This window comes from Ursus americanus, chromosome 4, assembly GCF_024610735.1.
Source record: "Ursus americanus isolate L20-20 chromosome 4, mUrsAme1.1.p, whole genome shotgun sequence".
In the NCBI taxonomy this organism is placed as follows: Eukaryota; Metazoa; Chordata; class Mammalia; order Carnivora; family Ursidae; genus Ursus; species Ursus americanus.
This window is the reverse complement of record NC_142130.1, coordinates 96,402,899-96,420,659: the sequence shown is the minus strand read 5'-3', so window position 1 is coordinate 96,420,659 and position 17,761 is coordinate 96,402,899. Positions and strand designations below refer to the sequence as shown.

Sequence of the window (17,761 nt, the reverse complement as noted above, 5' to 3'; positions counted from 1 at the left end):
TCCTGACCCCAGGACCTGTGCACGTGACCTCCTTTGAAAGGAGGTCATCCCAGGTGTAATGACTGCACATGTGGCCACACTGGGGCAGCGTGGGCCCTGATCCAATAGGACTGGTGTCCTTTGGAAAAGGGACATTTGGGCACAGAGGCACACACGGGGAGAAGGCCGTGTGAAGACCGAGGCTGTAGTAACGCACGGACCAGCCAGAGCCCCAGGGGCTGCTGACATCCAGAAGCTTCCGAGAGGGGCTGGGATAGATCCTCCCTGGAGCCTTCAGAAGGAGCGTGGCCTTATGGACACCTTGATCTCTGACTTCTGGCTGTCAGAAGTGTTTCAGGCCCCCAGACCGTGGTGCTGTTGTGGCTGCCACGGGACACTGGGACAACGTGGACCAACCCGAGCGGCAGGAGCAGGGCTGGCAGCCACCCCTCTTCCCCAGCATGGGAGGAAGGTGCAGGAGCTGGAGGGGGCCCGGCACATGGCAGGGAGGGGGCCGGCGAGGGCGGGGCTCATGACTCACCCCTGTGGCTTTGGGCAGGCGGCAGGACTTAGTCATTCGAGGAGGGACAAGAGACTGCCTTCTAAAAACCCTCCCGCAGGTGCTCTGTGGGCTGCGTGGGTGCGGCACGTGTGTGGGGTAAGGCCCACAGAGGTGGGAAGGGGCCTCAGGGGTCCCATTCCTGCCCCGGAGACATGCTCTCTGGGCGGTGAGGTTCCTTGGCCCGTCGTACACACGAGGGACTGAAGCCGGGAGGCAGTTCAGGGAGGCTTTCCTTTCTTTACTTCCCTTCCCCGGAAGCTGCCGGATGAGGCTGGTAACGCTGAAGCGGCCGGAGTGTCCGTCCTGGGGAAGAGGCGGCTCCTGGGCAGATGGCACAGGGCCACCAGGCTCTCAGCGCAGCGGGCATGGACGGCACTCAGCCACGGCGGCCAGCTGCAGAGGACTGCGGGCTCAGCGAGGCCGACCAGGCTGGGCTAATTGGCTTTTCTTACGTGGCCGTGTGGACTGGCCACGGGATGGAGGCCCAGCAGAGGGCAACTCCGTGACCACAGCTGCAGAGGGCCTGAGTGTCCTTTCAGCTGCTGAGCCAGGCCCACCTGCCTGCCCCAGCCAACTCTCAGCCCGTACCCGGTCCCACAGGGGGCTCTGTCTCCTGCCCCTAAAGAGCCTCTCACTAAGGGGGTGTCTAGGATGAATTATTCACTCGCTATTTTCTCAAACTTGTTCACCCCGACTTCCCCAAATCACATGGGATGAGACATCCCCAAATCCAGGTCAGGTGCCCAGTGGGTGTGATATAAACGTGGTGTGGTCCGTGTAAGACCACATTAACATGGCTTCGAGCCTGCCCAAGGCTGGCCAGCCCCTCGGCTCTCGCACGGGACTACACTGGCACCATCAGCTTCCCCTTCACCTCCTGCCTTCAAAGTGCCTTCCCTGCTTCCAAAGACAACCCGATATGCGCAGGGCTGTGCTGCGGTTCCTTGTCCCCACTAAGTCCCGCCGAGCTCCCCACACTGGACGTGCTCGCTGTGCGTGCTCCCTCCCCCATCACCTCCGCTGTCACCCTGAATGCTTGCTGTGACCACAGTTTCGGCAGAGGGTCCCGCTGTACAAACACCTGCTTTCGAGGGGGGTGTAAGGAAGCCCGGGGTGTTTTTTCCACGAATTTTAGCTCCCAGGGGAGAAGCCCTCATTCTGCACGACAAGTGATCTGTGTGGAGAATGGCCAGAGGCCGTGTGGCATCTCCCCTGTGACCTGCTGCTCTGTGCTGTGGGGACGTCCACACAGGAGCACGGCCTCCGGGCACCAGCACGCCATCCCCTGCAAGCCAAACGTCTTCTCCTCTTATTGGGCCCTTTCTTTAAAAATCGCAGCCAACTTCTCTCAGGCTGGATAAGTGAATCCTAACGCTTTGTTCTGTGGGAGGGTCATTCCCCCTTTAAGTGAAGCCGTCCTCCTCGCCTCCGTCTGCCGTAGACGCTCCTGGGGTAAGAAGGCTGTGCGGTTGACAACCCGGAGCCGGGCTGCCTGTACCCTGCACTCCCCCCGGTCACAGTGGGGTCGGGCCCTGCCGCAGGGCTCCGAGGAGAACAGCCCAGAGCCCCCTCCCGGGCCCACGTGCAGGGCCTCTCTTCCCAGGCCTGGCCTTACCTGCCGCTTCTGGCCGCCAGCTCTTCCCGCATCTTTTTGATGTCACTCTTGCATTTCTCGATCTCCACCACTTTCAGGCCTTCCACTGGGACGAAGAGAAACAAGGGGGTTACCATGGAGACACGCGGAGGACCTGGAGAGGCTGGAAACTGGGTCTGGCCCCACGAGAAAAGCTGGCTCTGGCTCCTGCCGTGGTCTCTGCTGCGGAGGATGCTAACAGCTCAGGGACAAGGACTCTGGCCTGGTGGGCCTGTCCCGTCCGGGGCCAGGACGATCCACTGCACCCCTCCCTGCCGTTTCTGCAGGGCAGAGCCCCTGCTGCCCTCCCCACAATCCCGAGTCTTCCTGCACGCACTCCCCACTTTCTCTCCAGGCCTCTAAGCACCAGCTGAAGACAGGGGACAAAGAAATCTTATCCCAGAAAGAAGAGGAGGAAATAAGGCCGCATTGCATGAAAACACAAGAGAGGCTCAGGGGGCAAACCCCCAGCCTTCCCAGCAAGGATGAGCTCGTATTGCTAGAAAACCTTCCCATGCTCAGTCCCCGCCAGAGCAGGTAACCAGGAGAAGGTGTGGACTCTGTGTGGGGGAGATGCGAACAGGCCTGGTCAAGGGTGAGCAGAGCCTGGGCTCGCTCACATTCTTGCCGCCCCGCTGCAGAGGAGAGCCTGCAAAGTCCGGACACCACCGTTCCCCCAAGAACGTACTGGAGCTCATGCCTCCCAGCGAGCACCCAGCATTGAGGCCTTCACTCTGGCGTGTGTGCACGTAGCCCAGAAACACACACAGCAAGCGGCCTCGGAGAGGCTTTCAGGTTCGCGTCTGCTTTAAAGAAACAGAAGAGATTCGCTTCGCTACTCTGCAATCTTACCTCAACTTTTATGCAAAAAGACACTACCCACGATGCTACTCTCGTCCCCTTTCCCTCAAGCGTGGTCTGAATACCTAAAAATATGATGCGAATGATTTCTCCAGGAAAAACAATCCCCTCCCACGGCAAGTGTTGACAGAGGAGAAGCTCCCGGCAGCCTGCCTGAACCCCACGCTCCCTGGGCAGTCTTCCAGGCGTTTCCAGGGTCAGGGCCCAGATGGGGGCAGGGCTGCTGAAAATACTGCTTCTTTCTGTCCAAAGTGGTGGGAATCTGGAGGATCTGATATTCGGCTCTGGGCCTGGTGACTTGCTTCTGTGCCACAGGGGGGTTTTGTGCCAAAGGTCCCCCACCAGGACACAGCACCAAAGCCCGGGGCCCTCAGTGCAAGAGGTTGGGACCAGCCAAGTGGGGAAACGCAGAGAATTCGACCTTGGGGACGGTTCACTCCCTCACCAAGAGCCCACACCCTCCTTCTGAGTGGGGTGTTCTTCGTGCTTCTTTGCATCACAGACCCCATTAGGAAGTGACTGGAAGCCACAGGTCCTCCTCGGAGAAAACCACAGCAGCTCACAGCCCTGCTGGTTTGGACCTCCCAGAGTGCGGTGTCCAGGCCCTGGGCCACACCGCAGGAGGCTCGCCCGCGAGGGAGTCACGGTTCCAGCTGCATCTGCCGCTGGGACGCTGACCTCAGCAGATGGCAGATTCGACATCCGTGGGAAGGAGCTCAGTCTCGTGGGCATGTGAAGGGCAGACATTTCCAGAAAGTAAGCAGATCTGGCGAAGAGCCAAAAGCGAATCAAGGAGTGTAGAGTCCAGACGGGGAGGCGGTGCCCGCCAAAGTCCCGGTTACGTTCACTACATTTTAAACATAGTTTTTCTTGTTACAAAATTACATCTGATTGTTGTGGAAGACGGAGGAGATACAGAGAATCTCCAAGAAGAATGTTTTAAAATGTATCCACAGTCCTGTTGGCCCAGAGAACGACCCATTTATCACGTATATTGGTGTGGGTCTTCCCAGGCGTTTCTCTCCCACCCCCGTGCATTCAAAATAGCTGTCTGTCCATCCGGAGTTCAAGAAAGACAAAATTGCAATCATGCTGCTTGTGTTTTCTCATTTGCTGTTTACTGTCCTCAGGGAATTAAGGACACGCCCCATGTTAGCAGCCGCCTCCTGGCTCCTGGCTTGTGCGTGTGTGATGTCCGAATATTCGGTGTCCGTTCACGTAGATCAGATTTCCGGGCCATTTGCCGGGGGTGATGTTCAAATTAAGGCTTTTGGGCAGCACAGCACAATATCACTAATTTGAATCCCAGAGATTCAGAATTTATGGCAATTACGCTTATGAAGAGCCTCGTTGCCAAGGAGATTGATCGTGAGTAACAAGATGGCAAAGTTGGGCATTAATCAATGGAGAGAAAAACATGTCGCAGAATTAAAGGCGGAACATGGGGAGGGAGCTCGGGGGGGCAGCCGGCACACCCCACACCCGGTGCCCCTGCTCCCGTCCCTTCCAAGGCTGCCTCTGGAAGATTCCGCAGTTCACCTTTGGCCTGTCCCAGCCCCACTTTGCCCCTGTCCCACAGGAGGGAGGAGGCCTGGCCCAGGAGTGGGGGCCCTGAGAAGTCCCGCGCAGACCCTGGCGACAGCTGTCCAGTGAAGCTGGATGTCAGGTCCCTACACGGCGGCCCCCCTGTCCACCTGCAAACTTTAAATGGGTGAGCACAGAGCGGAACCCCACACTAGAGCCCTGGAGGGCTGCTGGAGCCCCCCATTGAGGAACACCCCCTGCAACCGGGGGTCCCCTTGAGGACTTCAGGACTCACGGAGTGGGGAGCCTCTGTAAGTCACAGGTCAGCCTGAAGGATTCTGAAAGAGGGGTGCTGGCTTTGGGGAAGGGGTTCAGTGGGCAGAGGCCACGGAGGCGGCTCTGCCCCCTCCTCTCCTCCACTGGCTTGCTGGGCTCCCCGAGAGGCCTCCTTGGCCGGCAAGACCCATCTTCAGCTGCAGAGCTCACCGAAGTTCATTAAAGATGCGAATGGCTACAGCTGTATTTCAACACTTCCTCCAGAGGTTTCGGCAAAGAATGTGCATAGGCCACACGTCCCGAGTGACACAGAGAAAAGCTTGGGTTTCGTCTTCGAGGCTTGCAGATTGTTTGTGTGACCCGGCATTAAACTCTGTCCCATGGGCCAGCTCTCCCAGTGTTTCAGGTCTGGTCCAGGCCTGGGCCCCGGAGCAGGGCGCCTGGCGCCGCAGCCACGTCCCGCAAACAAGGAAGGAAGTGGAGCCCCTGTGAGGTTTCACTCCAACCAGAAAGCGAGGTGAGGACCTGGGGGTCCCGTATCCATGAAATGATTTCTTTTTTTTTTTTGGTTTTTTTTTTGTTGTTGTTGTTTTATAACTTTGTAGATCTCTTTAATGTCTGGCTTAATATAAAACCAGATTCTCTTATCTGTTTCTGCATTCTATCTGCTGTGATGCATTGTTTTGGTTGAAATGATTAAAGAAAACCCAGCTTCAAACAGATGGGTAATTGGGAAAGTATGGACCTTATGGATTCTCTGAAAGGTGAACTCCATGGGTTCTGGCACTATATTTTGAGAAAAACTGCTTTAAAAATTTATTTATTTATTTTTTATAATAATATTTTTTTATTATAATGATTTCTAACCTAAGTAAGACCTCAGACTCCCTTGAAGAAGAAAAACGACTTACATAAAAAGGAAGAAAAGCTTCTAAAGTGAATTAAGAGAAATTCAGATATTTATATTTAATTCAGAGGAATTTTGAGAAAGTGAAAAAAAAAAAAGGAAATTCCACTTAAAACAAGTCAAACCAGCGTAATGTGGCTTATACACGCCAGTCCTAGCCGCAGGCCTCCTTGAACTCAAGCACGGAAAGTAGCTAGTAACAGCTCATATATACCGGATAAAGCATGTGCGCGTCCTTATGTGTACGTGTCTCTGTGTTTACACACGCATGCATGTGAGGTGTGTACGTGGGGGGGTGCATATATGTGAGAGTATGTGTGCCTGTGTCTCTGGATGTTCACGCACGTGTTTACATGTGTGAGCACGTGTGTGCGTGCATGTGAGCATGTGCGTGACAGTCTGCATCTGGCCCAGGCCCAGTGCAGCAGCCTGGCAGTCGAGCCTGGCAGCCTTCCCAGCGCACAGGCAGGGTCAGGACTGCCATCTGCGTAGCTGAGATGACCAGTTCGCACGTGACCCGCATGAGGGGTCTGCTGCAGGGCCCTTCTCAAGAGGACCTTCCGAGGTCCCTGCCATACCCTGGGTACTCACATCTTTGGGGGAAGGAATTGCTGTGTTTGGGTGGCTTTTTGGAGCTCAGCACAGGTGAGGCACCCCGCCCCTTCTGTGCTATGGGGCAGGGGGCTTGGAGACTGGGAAGGGGCCAGCCAGAAGTGCCAGGGGAGGACACGGCTGAAGCCTGGTGGAGTTCAAGGAGGACGAGAGCTGTCAGAATCGTGGGCATGCTCTGGGCGGGGTGTGTTCCCGCTAGAAGGGGGCAGTCAGGGGGTGGTGGGGATGCTGGGACTGTGGGAGGACTACTGCCCACGCTCTCACCTGACCACTGCCAAGTCGCTATCTCGGCCCACGGCTCTTAGACCTTTCTCTCCTCCGTACTTGGTCCCTTGATCCTGTTCTTGCAGTGCCTGGGCCTCTGGTGCTGGAAGTCAGCACAGTTAGTGACAACACGGCTAATCACAGTGTATGCAGCCAGCCTGAGCCCCGTGCGTGGAGGGGTGACGCGCCCTCCAGGTAATCTGTGTGCATTCGCATGATGTATGTGATTTATGTGAGGGCCTACAGGGAGAGCGAGTTCTGGAGGATTCAGGGCTTGGCCAGGCAGGGAAGAAGGGCGTAGGTGCCCCGTCCTGTAGTTCTCAGTTCACACACTGCTTGGGGGCAAAATCAAAACACTTCTCGGCCCGATCACTGTCTCCACGGCCAGATACCGGAAGCCTCACCAGCTGAGGCCGGCACGATGTTCTGTAGGAGTTTTGAAAATTCATTAATGGCCTCCTCAACTTTCCTGTTTGCAAGTACCAGCAGGAGCCGGAGCTGGCTTCTGGGAGAGAAGGGGGGTGGGGAGAAGCCGGCGTGGCCCGGCCCCAGGGGAGGCCAAGCAGGAGGCACCTGCCGCCCCCGGGCGCATCTGGGCGACTTCTGTAAACATAGATGGTGAATCAGCAGCAAATGCTTTTTGTGTTCTTTGGCTGAACCCCTTCCCACAGCATCTGGAGAATGCCCTACTTTATGGGGCTGGGTGGGAAGCTGAGCTTGCCTCCCACTGCAAACACTCACTATAGTGGGTTGCACTGTGTCCCCAAAAAGATACGCTCACATCCTGACCCCCCAGAACTCATGAGTTCACCTGAGAGAAAGGTTCTTGCAGATATAATCGATCAAGGCTCTCCCGACGGGATCATCCTGGGTGAGGGTGGGCCCTAAATCCAAAGACAGGTGTCCTTCCAGGGCCCGAGACACAGAATCTCTGGGAGGGGCCATGTGAAGACAAGGTGGTCTGGGGTGATGTGGCCACAAGCCAAGGACTCCCAGAGCCACTAGCAGCTGGAAGAGGCCGGGGCACATTCTGTCTCAGAGCCACCAGAAGGACCTGGCCTCCCAACCTCCTAGTCTGGGACTTCTGGCCTCCACAGCTATGAGACAGTCCATTTCCGTTGCTCTAAGCTCCTGCGTTAATCGTACGCCATCAGGATAGCCACGGGAAGCGAGCGCATTCCCTGGCAGCCGGGACGTGGGCACACGGTCCAGCTCTGTCCAGACTTCGGATCTGTGGCCAGTATATGAGGAGGCAGCCTAATGTCTGTAGCAGTGGCCACGGGGACCGTGGGGCCCGAGCACAGAGCTCTGGGTGCTGGGGAGACAGCGTGCATCTGGGGCTCAGATACGGTATCGTCGTGGCGTCAGCCCTGCGTGGGATTTGGGATCTTGCTCCTGCCGCAGAGCCACCAAGCGAGCCCTGCTATTGAGGCCTCCCAGCCACCTGGGAGCTCCCCAGAATCCTTTAGGAAGAAGCCCCTTTTCTGCTGAATGCAGCCGCGACCAGCATGTGTGGCTGCTTCCCGATCTGCCCTCCAGGCGCCCGGGGGTCCTGCGCAGCGCGAGTGGCCCCGCCTGGACCGCGAGTGCTGGTCCCAGTCTTATTTACTTTTCCAATTTGCTGGATGAGCCTCAGCGGGTCACTTAATCTCTTTGTGGCTTCCTTGTCATCAATGGGGAAAATAAATCGGTTTTGAAGACAGAATACCAAATGGATTTTCTAAATGTCAGCATACTCTGAGAAGTAGGACTACGTAAGTCATGCTTCAAGTTATTAAGGTGAATAGGTTTTTGCGTGATCCTGAACATTCTTTTTGAAAAAAATCCAAGCAATTCGTACAAGATACGTTAAGTGACATTCAGTGCGTCCTGCGAATACGAATCAGCCAGACACCGTCAGAGGAAGCCATGGCCCTGCTGGCCTCAGGTTCAGATTTCGTCCCCTCATCCCTGCGTTTAATAAATAGGCTGCCCTTTGCCTTGACATTGACAAAGATGTGAGTTGGATGGGGAATCGCGAGGCGTGAGAATTCAAGCATTGCTCGCTCCTTATTTTATGGACGAGGACGCCGAGGGTGAGAGACGGAAGCTGTCCCCCTCCCAGTTTCAGCTGTTTGGTCCCTGAGTCAAGACCTGAACCAATTCTCCTGTCCTTGCTGGAGTTTTTCTGCTTGCCACGGTGGTGACGGGGAACCAAGAGCTAACGATTTGGCAGGCATATTCCAAAAACAGTTGTGAAGGCACGGAGCGTATCGGCTTGCCTCGTTCAGGTAAAAAGAGACATGAAGATGTTCAGCAGAAGGTCCTCTCCCAAGGGGGCTGGTCTGGGGGGCTTTGCGTTTTCATTCTGTCCTCTTCTGCACCGAAGGAGCGTCTCCTTGTGCTGCTGCCGAGCAGGTGCGGTGGTCCGAGTCGCCGTGCACTGGTGATGTGTCACGGGTCTCCAAGTGACTTTCACGGTATAAACAGATGCTCGTGGCTCTCGCCTCTGTCAGCATCAAAGCTAGTTTTTAAGCATTTCACAAGAAAAGACATTCCCGCTTACCTCCAGCCTTCCCTCCCTCCACTCACCACTCAGCCTCCGGGGACACGGTTAATTTAAACTGAGGTTAAAAGACAAGCAAAAAGGAAACAGAAACCTCACTCACATTCGACTCGCTTCTCTAGCACAGCCAAGTGATTCGTGACTTCAGCTTTCAGTTCGTTGATTTTAAATGCTCTAGGAATGAAAAAAAGTCATTACTGTTAAAGTTGAAATGGGCGTGGCAAACCTCTGTTGCACCCCTGCCCTGTGTGAGGCCTCCCGGTGGGCTCCACCCCCCTCTCTGAGGGCTCACCCTTATAGGGGGCACAGGATGAGAGAGGTTGCTTTTAAGGTGCCCGAGGCCTCCAAGGGGCGGGGAGGAAAGAGACACACCCTCAGACCATCTCCAGGGCCTCTTCTCCAAGACGGGAGGCTGGCGGGTGTGTTTACTTCCCCACACCTGGGCGGCGAGCACCTGCTCTCCGGGGAGGCCCCCGGGGCCTCTGCTCACAGCAGGGACGGCCCGGCCTGCACCCCTGCCCTGCTGGGCTCAGGGAACCCCGTGTGCCCTCTCCAGGCTCCAGCCCGTACACTGCAGCCGCTCGGGCTTTAAGAATGTGTCACCCACAGGCCCCGGGGCGGTGACACGCCACAGTGCAATTACGAAGGAATGGAAAGCATTACTTTGGAACTCGCAGGATAACTCGTCATGGAAAGAAGCCCCACGTCTACACAGGATCTCCATGGCAATGCTTATTTTAAAGCCCACTTAAAAAATGGTGTCAGTTGTCATAGGTTGAACTCCGAGTCGCATAAGAGCCAGGGGAGAAAACTCTCAGTAACACGAGCTCCCACTCTAAAACCGTCTTTGGTATAAGGGGAGTGCTTCCTGGACCCCACCCGCCCTGGCCTAGGTACAGAAGTCGTGAAAGGGCTCCATCTGGAAGGCCACTCCTCCAGGTGAGTGATGTGCCCAAGCCTGCCGGCCCAACCGCCTCCGGGCAAGGCCCACCACTGCCGTGCACGGAGAAGCACACCTCTCCAGGGACTATGTGTCTAGAAGATTCTGTACCTTGAGAACTGCTCTGCCACCTGGGTCAGCACGCTCTGGATTAATTCTTCTTTCTCTATGGACCAAAAAAGAAAGACAGATGGAGAAGGGGAAAAGTCTGCCGATCATCACGACCTTAATTGGAATGTTGTGGGCAGGTGGTGCCAGCGCAGCGGCAGGGAGCTGCCTGGGTTACCTGGAGGGACGCTCGGGCCGCCGTCAGCATGCCAAGGCCTCTGCAGGGCCTGGAGTTTTCCCGTCCACCTTCAGAGGCTCTTTCCCTCCTGGCCTACTCCCACCAACCCGTCTCTCAGTGGTCTCTCAGCAGAGTGACTGGACTCTGGTCCTCCCGTAGTCTGCACCGGCCATAAAAAGCAGGCAGGACTGGGTCTCTAAATACGGGAAGTTTTCACTTAGTGCCCTGCTCCAGTTTATGGGGGTAATTACTAGGACAAGGTGAGTTCAAGGCATATTTCAAATGTAAAACACAGTGTTCTCATGGCAGGTCCTAGAGAGAGGAAGCAGGCTGGGTGAGCAAGTTTGTCCCTTTGTTGCCTGGCACGTAACTCTGGGCTGGGTGGTGGCTTTACAAGGTTCAGGTCCCAGGCTGAATATAACCTGCCAGTTTTCCTGTTTCCTGACTGGGCCCCATGCCAGAGGCCTCATAGGAAGGCACAGATGCTCACAGCACTGTTTTTTCCAGCACTCCCTGCTCCTGGGAAGGGAGAGAGCTCGTCCTGGCTCCAGGTGGCATTCGTTCACGCCCTAAAGCACTGAGAACCTACACAAGACTTGCTCCTAAGTCATGTAATCTCTGTTGGCTGTATGCCTAGCCCTCTGCTAAAACCAAAACAAATGAAAACCAAACCAAACCTGCCCAAACAAACAAAAAAATCTCAATTATCCAGTTTGGTGATGGGGCTCAAGAACAAAAAAATGTTCCCATATTCTGATCTAATGCCTCCATTCCTAGGAAGGAACACATGTATGCACATAGAAGATGTTCATCACGGTGTTATTTAACCTAGTGAAAACTGTAACAGCCGAAGTATCAATCAAATAAGACATTAAAAAAATGACGGTATATTTGGCCTGTGGAAATATATTCTGCTATCAGAAATAATATTTTGGAAAATGTTCACGTCTGTTGTTAAAGTAAAAAAAAAAAGATTGTAAAACAGTAATACAGTGTGATCTCATTTTTTGAAGACGTTGGGAAGATACACTCCAAAATAATGATAGTTGTTATTTTTTGGTTGTAAGATTATATATAAACTTTGTTCTTATTTTTGTTTCTCTATATCTAACACATTTCTATAACAAACATATATTAATTTCATGAAAGTATTTAAAAAGCAATCAGTCTAAATTAGCCTCTTGAAACCTTTCATCCCTTCACTTGCCAAATGAATGGGTGATGACCCAAGGTTCTCTATAGCTTTAGCATTCTAAGACTGGATGAGAAGAAGAAAAACGAGGTCTTGTTGTATCTCTCGAAACAGTAAGAGTAAAATTTTCATAGAGCCCTGTGTGGAGCTGCTGGCTGATCCAAGGCCCTATCCTTCAAAGAGGCCTACACCTATACCAGGGAAGAGAAACAGTGACTCCACGGACAAGAGCCACCAGGGAGAAAGTTTCACAGGCTTCCTTGGTGAACTCTGCAGTATTTTAGATCACTTCTTCTGAAATCCTTGGGAGAAATAATGTATTACATAACCTTTGAGAGTTAATGATCTTGAAGGCTTGACATAAATTAAGAAGCCCATCAAACAAGCAATAGACCACTCCACCTAACAATAGAAGAACACATATTCTTCTCAGATGCCTAGGAAGCATAGACCAAGACAGACCATATCCTGGACCACAAAGAAAACCTCAACAAATTTTAAAGAATTGAAACCATGTAGAGTATGGTCTCTGACCATAAGAGAATCCAACTGGAAATCAGTAACAAAAAAATCATAGGAGAACCTTGGAAATTGAACAATACACCCTTAAGTAATTCATGGGTCAAAGAGGAAGTCTCAAAAGCAATAAAATGGACCCTGAACTGAATGAAAATGAAAATAGAATACACCCAAACTTAGCTGTAGACATGACTAATGCAGTGCTGAGAGAAGCATTTATAGCACTAAATGCTTACATTGGAAGACAGGAGAAACTCAGCTCAATTATTCAAGAGCCTAGAAAATGAAGAGCAAAATAAAGCCACAACAAGAGCAGAAGAAAGGAAGGAAGTAATAACAGAAATAATGAAAAAGAAAATAGTAAAACAATGCAGAAAACCAATGAAGCCAAGAGCTGGTTATTTAAAAATATTCATAAATTGACAGATCTCTAGCAAGATTGGCAAAAATACCACACAGAGAAGACACAGATTCACAGTATTAGGAATGAAGGGGGGATATGACTCCAAACCCTGAAGGATAATAAGGGAACACTACATACAACTCTACACACAGAAATTTGAAATGTTAGAGGAAAATGGAGCAATTCCTAGAAAAGCACGAACTACCACACTCACCCAATATGAAACAGGTCATTTGAATGACTATTAGGGAAATTGAATTCCTCATTTTGAAGCTCCCCCAAAAGAAATTGCCACATGCAGATGGTTTCACTGGAAAATTCGACTAAACATTTAAAGAAGAGTGAACACATTTCTAATCAATTTCCTCCAGAAAACAGAAGAGGAGGGAACACTTTCCAATTCATTTTATGAAGCCAGTATTAACTTGATACCAAATCCAGACAAAGACAACCAAAAAAAAAAAAAGAAAAGGACAGACCATTATTCCTCATGAATACAGATGCAAAAATCCTTAACACAATATTAGTGATTCGAATTCAGCAAAATATAAAAATGATTAAACATCAAGATCAAGTGGGATTAATTCCAGGGATGCAAGGCTGGTTTGATATTTGAAAATCAATGAATGTAATCTACTATATTAACAGCTAAAGAAAAAAACACATGATCATATCAATTCATAAAAACATTTGAAAAAATTTAACATCTGTTCATTTTGGAAACTCTCAGAAAAGCAGGAGGAGAGGAGAACTACTTCAAGTGGACAAAGAACATCTACCAAAAACCTAGAGCTCACGTCACACTTCGTGGTGAAAGACTGAATGCTTCTTGCTTAAACTGTGACAAGGCAGGATGTCTGCTCTCACTATTCTCATTAAGCATCGTGCTCGAAGTTCTAGCCGGCGCAACAAGGCAAGAAAAGGAAAGCAGATCAGAAAGGAAGAAATAAAACTGTCTTTGTTTGCTGATGATATGATTGTCTACACAAAAATTCCAAGGCATTTACAAAAAACTCTCCTAGAACTAATAAATGGGTTCAGCAGGGTCACAGGATACAAGATAAGTATACAAAATTGATTGTATTTACATATATTAGCAATGACCATGTAGACACTGAAGTTAAAATCACAATACCACCGTACAAACACTAAAAAAAAGCGCTAAAAACTTAGGTATAAATATAACAGCACACACACATAAGTTGTATGCTGAAAACTACAAAACACTGATGAAAGAAATAAGAAAAGATCTAAATAAACTAAGAGACATACCATGTTCATGGTTTGGAAGACTTCACATAGTAAAGATGTCAATTCTTCCCAAAGTGCTCTACGGGTTTAACGTAATTCCTATCAAAACTCCAGCAAGACTTTTGTAGAAATAGATGCAATTATTCTAACTTTTATATAGAAATGCAAAGGAACTAGAATAGCTAAAAAAATTTTTAAAAAGAAGATAAAGTGGGTTGAATCAGTCTATCCGATTTTAAGACCTATTACAGGCAGACCTTGGAGATACCGTGAGTGCGGGTTCAGACCACCTCAGTGAATTCAAATATCACAAAAAAAATGGTCAAAATGAATCGTTTGGCTTCCCAGTGTGTTCAAAGTTGTGTTTATACTACACTGTGGGGTATGAAGTGTGCAATAGCATGATATCTAAAACATGTACATACTCTAATTTAAAAAAATACTTTATTGCTAAAAAATGTTAACTGTCCTCTGAGCTTGCAGTGAGTTCCAATCCTTTTGCTGGTGGAGGGTCCTGCCTCCGTGTGGATGGCTGCTGACTGATCAGACTGTGGTTGCTGAAGGCTGGGGCGGTTGTGGCAGTTTCTGAAAATAAGGCCACGGTGAAGTTTGCTGTGTCCGTGGGCTCTTCCTTTCATGAAGGATTTCTCTGTAACACACAATGCAGTTTGGCACCATCGTGCCCACGGTAGAACTTCTTTCAAACCTGGAGTCAATCCTCTCAAACCCTGCCTCTGCTTTATCAACTAAGTTTATGTGTATTCTAAATCCTTCATTGTCATTGCAACAGTCCTCACAGCCTCTTTACCAAGAATGGATGTCATCTCAAGAAGCCACTTTCTTGGGGCGCCTGGGTGGCTCAGTCCGTGAAGCGTCTGCCTTCAGCTCAGGTCATGATCCCAGGGTCCTGGGATGGAGCCCCGCATCGTTGGGCTCCCTGCTCAGCGGGGCAAGTCTGCTTCTCCCTTTCCCTCTACCCTTCCCCCGGCTCATGCTTGCTCACTCTCTCAAATAAATAAATAAATAAAACCTTAAAAAAGAAGAACCACTTTCTTTGCTCATGCATAAGAACCAACTCCTCCTCATCTGTTAAAATTTTATCATGAAACTGCAGCAATTCAAATAGAATAATAATGAAAAAGTATGAACCATTCCAAGAATTACCAAAATGTGACACAGAGACAGTGAGCAAAAGCTGCTGGAAAAATAATGCCAATAGACTTGGTTGATGCAGGTGTACCACAAACCTTCAATTTGTAAAAAATGCAATATTTGCAAAGCCCAATAGAACAAGGTAAGCCTGTGTACAGCTACAATAATCAGGCCTGTGTGATGTTAGTGGAGGGTGGACACAGATATCCACAGAACAGAGCAGAGAACCAGAATTAAACCCATACAAATATGCCCAAGTGATTCGGACCAGTGTGTAAAGGCAATTCCACGCAGGAAAGATAGTCTTTTCGGCAAATGGTGCTGAAGCAGGTGAGCATTCACAGGCAGGAAAATGAAGCTTGACCTTAACCTCACAGTTTATATAAAAATTAATGCAAAATGGACCATGGATCTAAAATACAAAAGTATAAGGCTTTTAGGAAGAAAACCAGGAGGAAATCTCCAGGTTCCTGGACTAGGCGGAGCTCTTAGCTTCGACATCACAAACACAGTCCATAAAAGGGAAAATGGATGAATTGAATTTCATTGGACGTAAAGCTCTGTCTCTGAGAAAGACTGGTGGGAGGACGAGAGGACAAGCTACAGTCTGGGAGGAGATGCTTGCAAACCGCATCCGACGGAGACTTGAACACAGGACATGGAAAGAGCCGTCCAAACTCAACAACAGTAATCTCTGTAAAATGAACTCCGCAGATAACAAGGCCCCCCAAAACCCTCAGCTGTAAAAAACGAAACAACCTCATTTGCAAACAGGCAAGAGACGCCAGCAGACACTTTTTTTGGAAGAAAACGTGCAGAGAGCGATTAAGTGCATGGAGAGTTGCTGAGCACCCCGGGCCATTAGGAAATGCAAACTAACACCGCAGTGAACAATCACGGCGCACTTGTCGGCAAGGCTAACATAAAAAAAACCAAAAATGGTGACAACCCCAAAAACTGGTAACGATGTGGAGACACTGGTCTACCCACACCTCGCTGGTGGGAATGTAGGCTTAGCAGCTGACCCCAGGCAGGGAGAGGAAGACCCGCACAGGGTGCTCGGAGCAGCTTGATTTGGGAAAGCCCCAAACTGGGAACAACTCAGAAGCCCCTCGATGGGAGCCTGGCTGCACAAACTGTGTTCAGTCCACAGCGGGAGACACTACTCGCTTGCAGAAAGCCCTGAGCTAGTGAGTGAGACTCACGCCGCGTGGAAGAAGCCAGTCTCAAGGTACCTGCTGCATGGCCACATTGGTAGAACGCTCCTGAAGTGGCAAAATGACAGAAATGGAGAACCCAGTGATGGTCAGGGTTACGGAGGGAAGACTCCCCGTGGGGACCAAGCGCTCGATGTCCACAGCCCGGCTGTGGCTTCTTACCACCTTGGGAAAGATGTAGCCACGGGGGAAAGGGGTAAGGGGCACGTGGGCTCTCGCTGTATTTTTTCTTGCAACTGTGTACTATTCTGTAATGATTTTAAAAGAAAAAGCTTAATAAAAAATTTTATAGATAGGATGGATTCAAAAAGTTAAGGAGCAATTTTCCTTTTTCCTTTGGACTCTTGAGGTGGGAGCCTTTGAGCGCCTCAGCATTTTAACGCCTACGTTTAATTTCCAGCCCACGCAGTAGTAATGCTTTTCTCCCTTTGTCCTGTACCTTCTCTGCCCCCGGCTCAGTCCACAGAGTGGACATTCGTGTTCTGGTCCATGTGACGGCTACGCCTCAGCCCAACTCCAGCCAACACGCCCACGGTTCCCAGAAAGGGCCCAGGTGAGAGGCTGAGCTCCCCGTGAGAACAGCCCCTGGGCACCGTCAGCCTGTCACCTGGGTCACGGCGCCCGCACCGACGCCCTACCAGGAACAGCACCCGGGACAGCACTGTGGCTCCTGAGTGCTTCAGACACGACACAACCTGCATTCTTTAGCATGGGGACAGAAGCAAAAACGCCTGTGTGCACAAAGGCCAACCACACCCACACATCCACAAACAGAGCCCTGATCAGGAAATGGTTGCCTCCCCCTCCCCAGCCTGGCTCACTGGAATTCCTGCCGCCCGTGACCATTTCCTCCCAGCGGATTTCAGAACTGAAAATGAATTGTGATTTCATGTGTGTGAGCGCGGCCTGTGTTAGCCACGGCTGCTGCTGGCCCGGACAGCCACAGGTCCTCTGGGACACCCTTTTCTCCTCCCGTGCCTGTCCTGGGGAGTGCCGGCCCCCAGTGCACAGGCTGGGCTCCCGGGCACGTCCTGCCTGCACCGAGCTGAATGTGGTCTGTACTCCGCGTCTCTGGAACCTTCCGGCCCTAAAGCCCTGGATGTGGCGCCACGAGCAGTTTCCAATCACATATGTTAGTCTTCCTGGCACACCCTACCAGAAAAATCCGACCTAACGTAGGAGACCCATCGCTGTCTCCTGAACACTGCACAGCATGACTGCATTTTACAAACTACCGCGTATTCAGATGTCTTGCTTTGAGAATTTCTTCGTCGCTTTAAGAACAAGCAGCTGAGATGAGCCCACTGGCGGCTCAGCACTGGATACTCAGCTCTTTGGGGTTGGGGGATGGGGAGGGTGGAACGCAGGCTCCGAGGGCACGGGAAGTCAGCATGAACACTGCTGCCCCACAAGCTGGAGGTGGAGGGGAGCCAGCTGATGTCCACGGGCACCCCGCATGCTCTCCAGAGAAACCTGTCCCAGCCGAGCGGTGGCCAGACTGTCTGGAAGTGTCCCCACATCCCGGCACGGTGGGGGACTCAAGGGCGATGCTCCAAGCTCACTGGGACTCAGTCCTCAGCACCCATGGCTCCAGTGCGGGCAACAGATCGGGCCGTCCAAATGACCAGCCTAAGGACG

General features: G+C 51.2%; 1 protein-coding gene across 6 annotated transcripts in view; it reads right to left on the bottom strand.

Annotated features, from left to right (window-relative positions):
- PDE9A (phosphodiesterase 9A) overlaps positions 1-17,761 on the bottom strand; it is a 93,099-nt gene that overhangs the window by 21,931 nt on the left and 53,407 nt on the right. For 5 of the 6 annotated variants that reach the window (XM_045774149.2, XM_045774151.2, XM_045774150.2 and 2 more), the window contains 3 exons: positions 10,215-10,269; positions 9,267-9,337; positions 2,157-2,241 (listed from right to left, as the gene is read on the bottom strand). In XM_045774149.2, the coding sequence (XP_045630105.2) occupies positions 2,157-2,241; positions 9,267-9,337; positions 10,215-10,269 (211 nt within the window). Of the gene's footprint in view, positions 1-2,156; positions 2,242-9,266; positions 9,338-10,214; positions 10,270-10,389; positions 10,433-17,761 lie in introns of those variants that run through there. The other variant, XM_045774152.2, reaches the window with a different exon arrangement.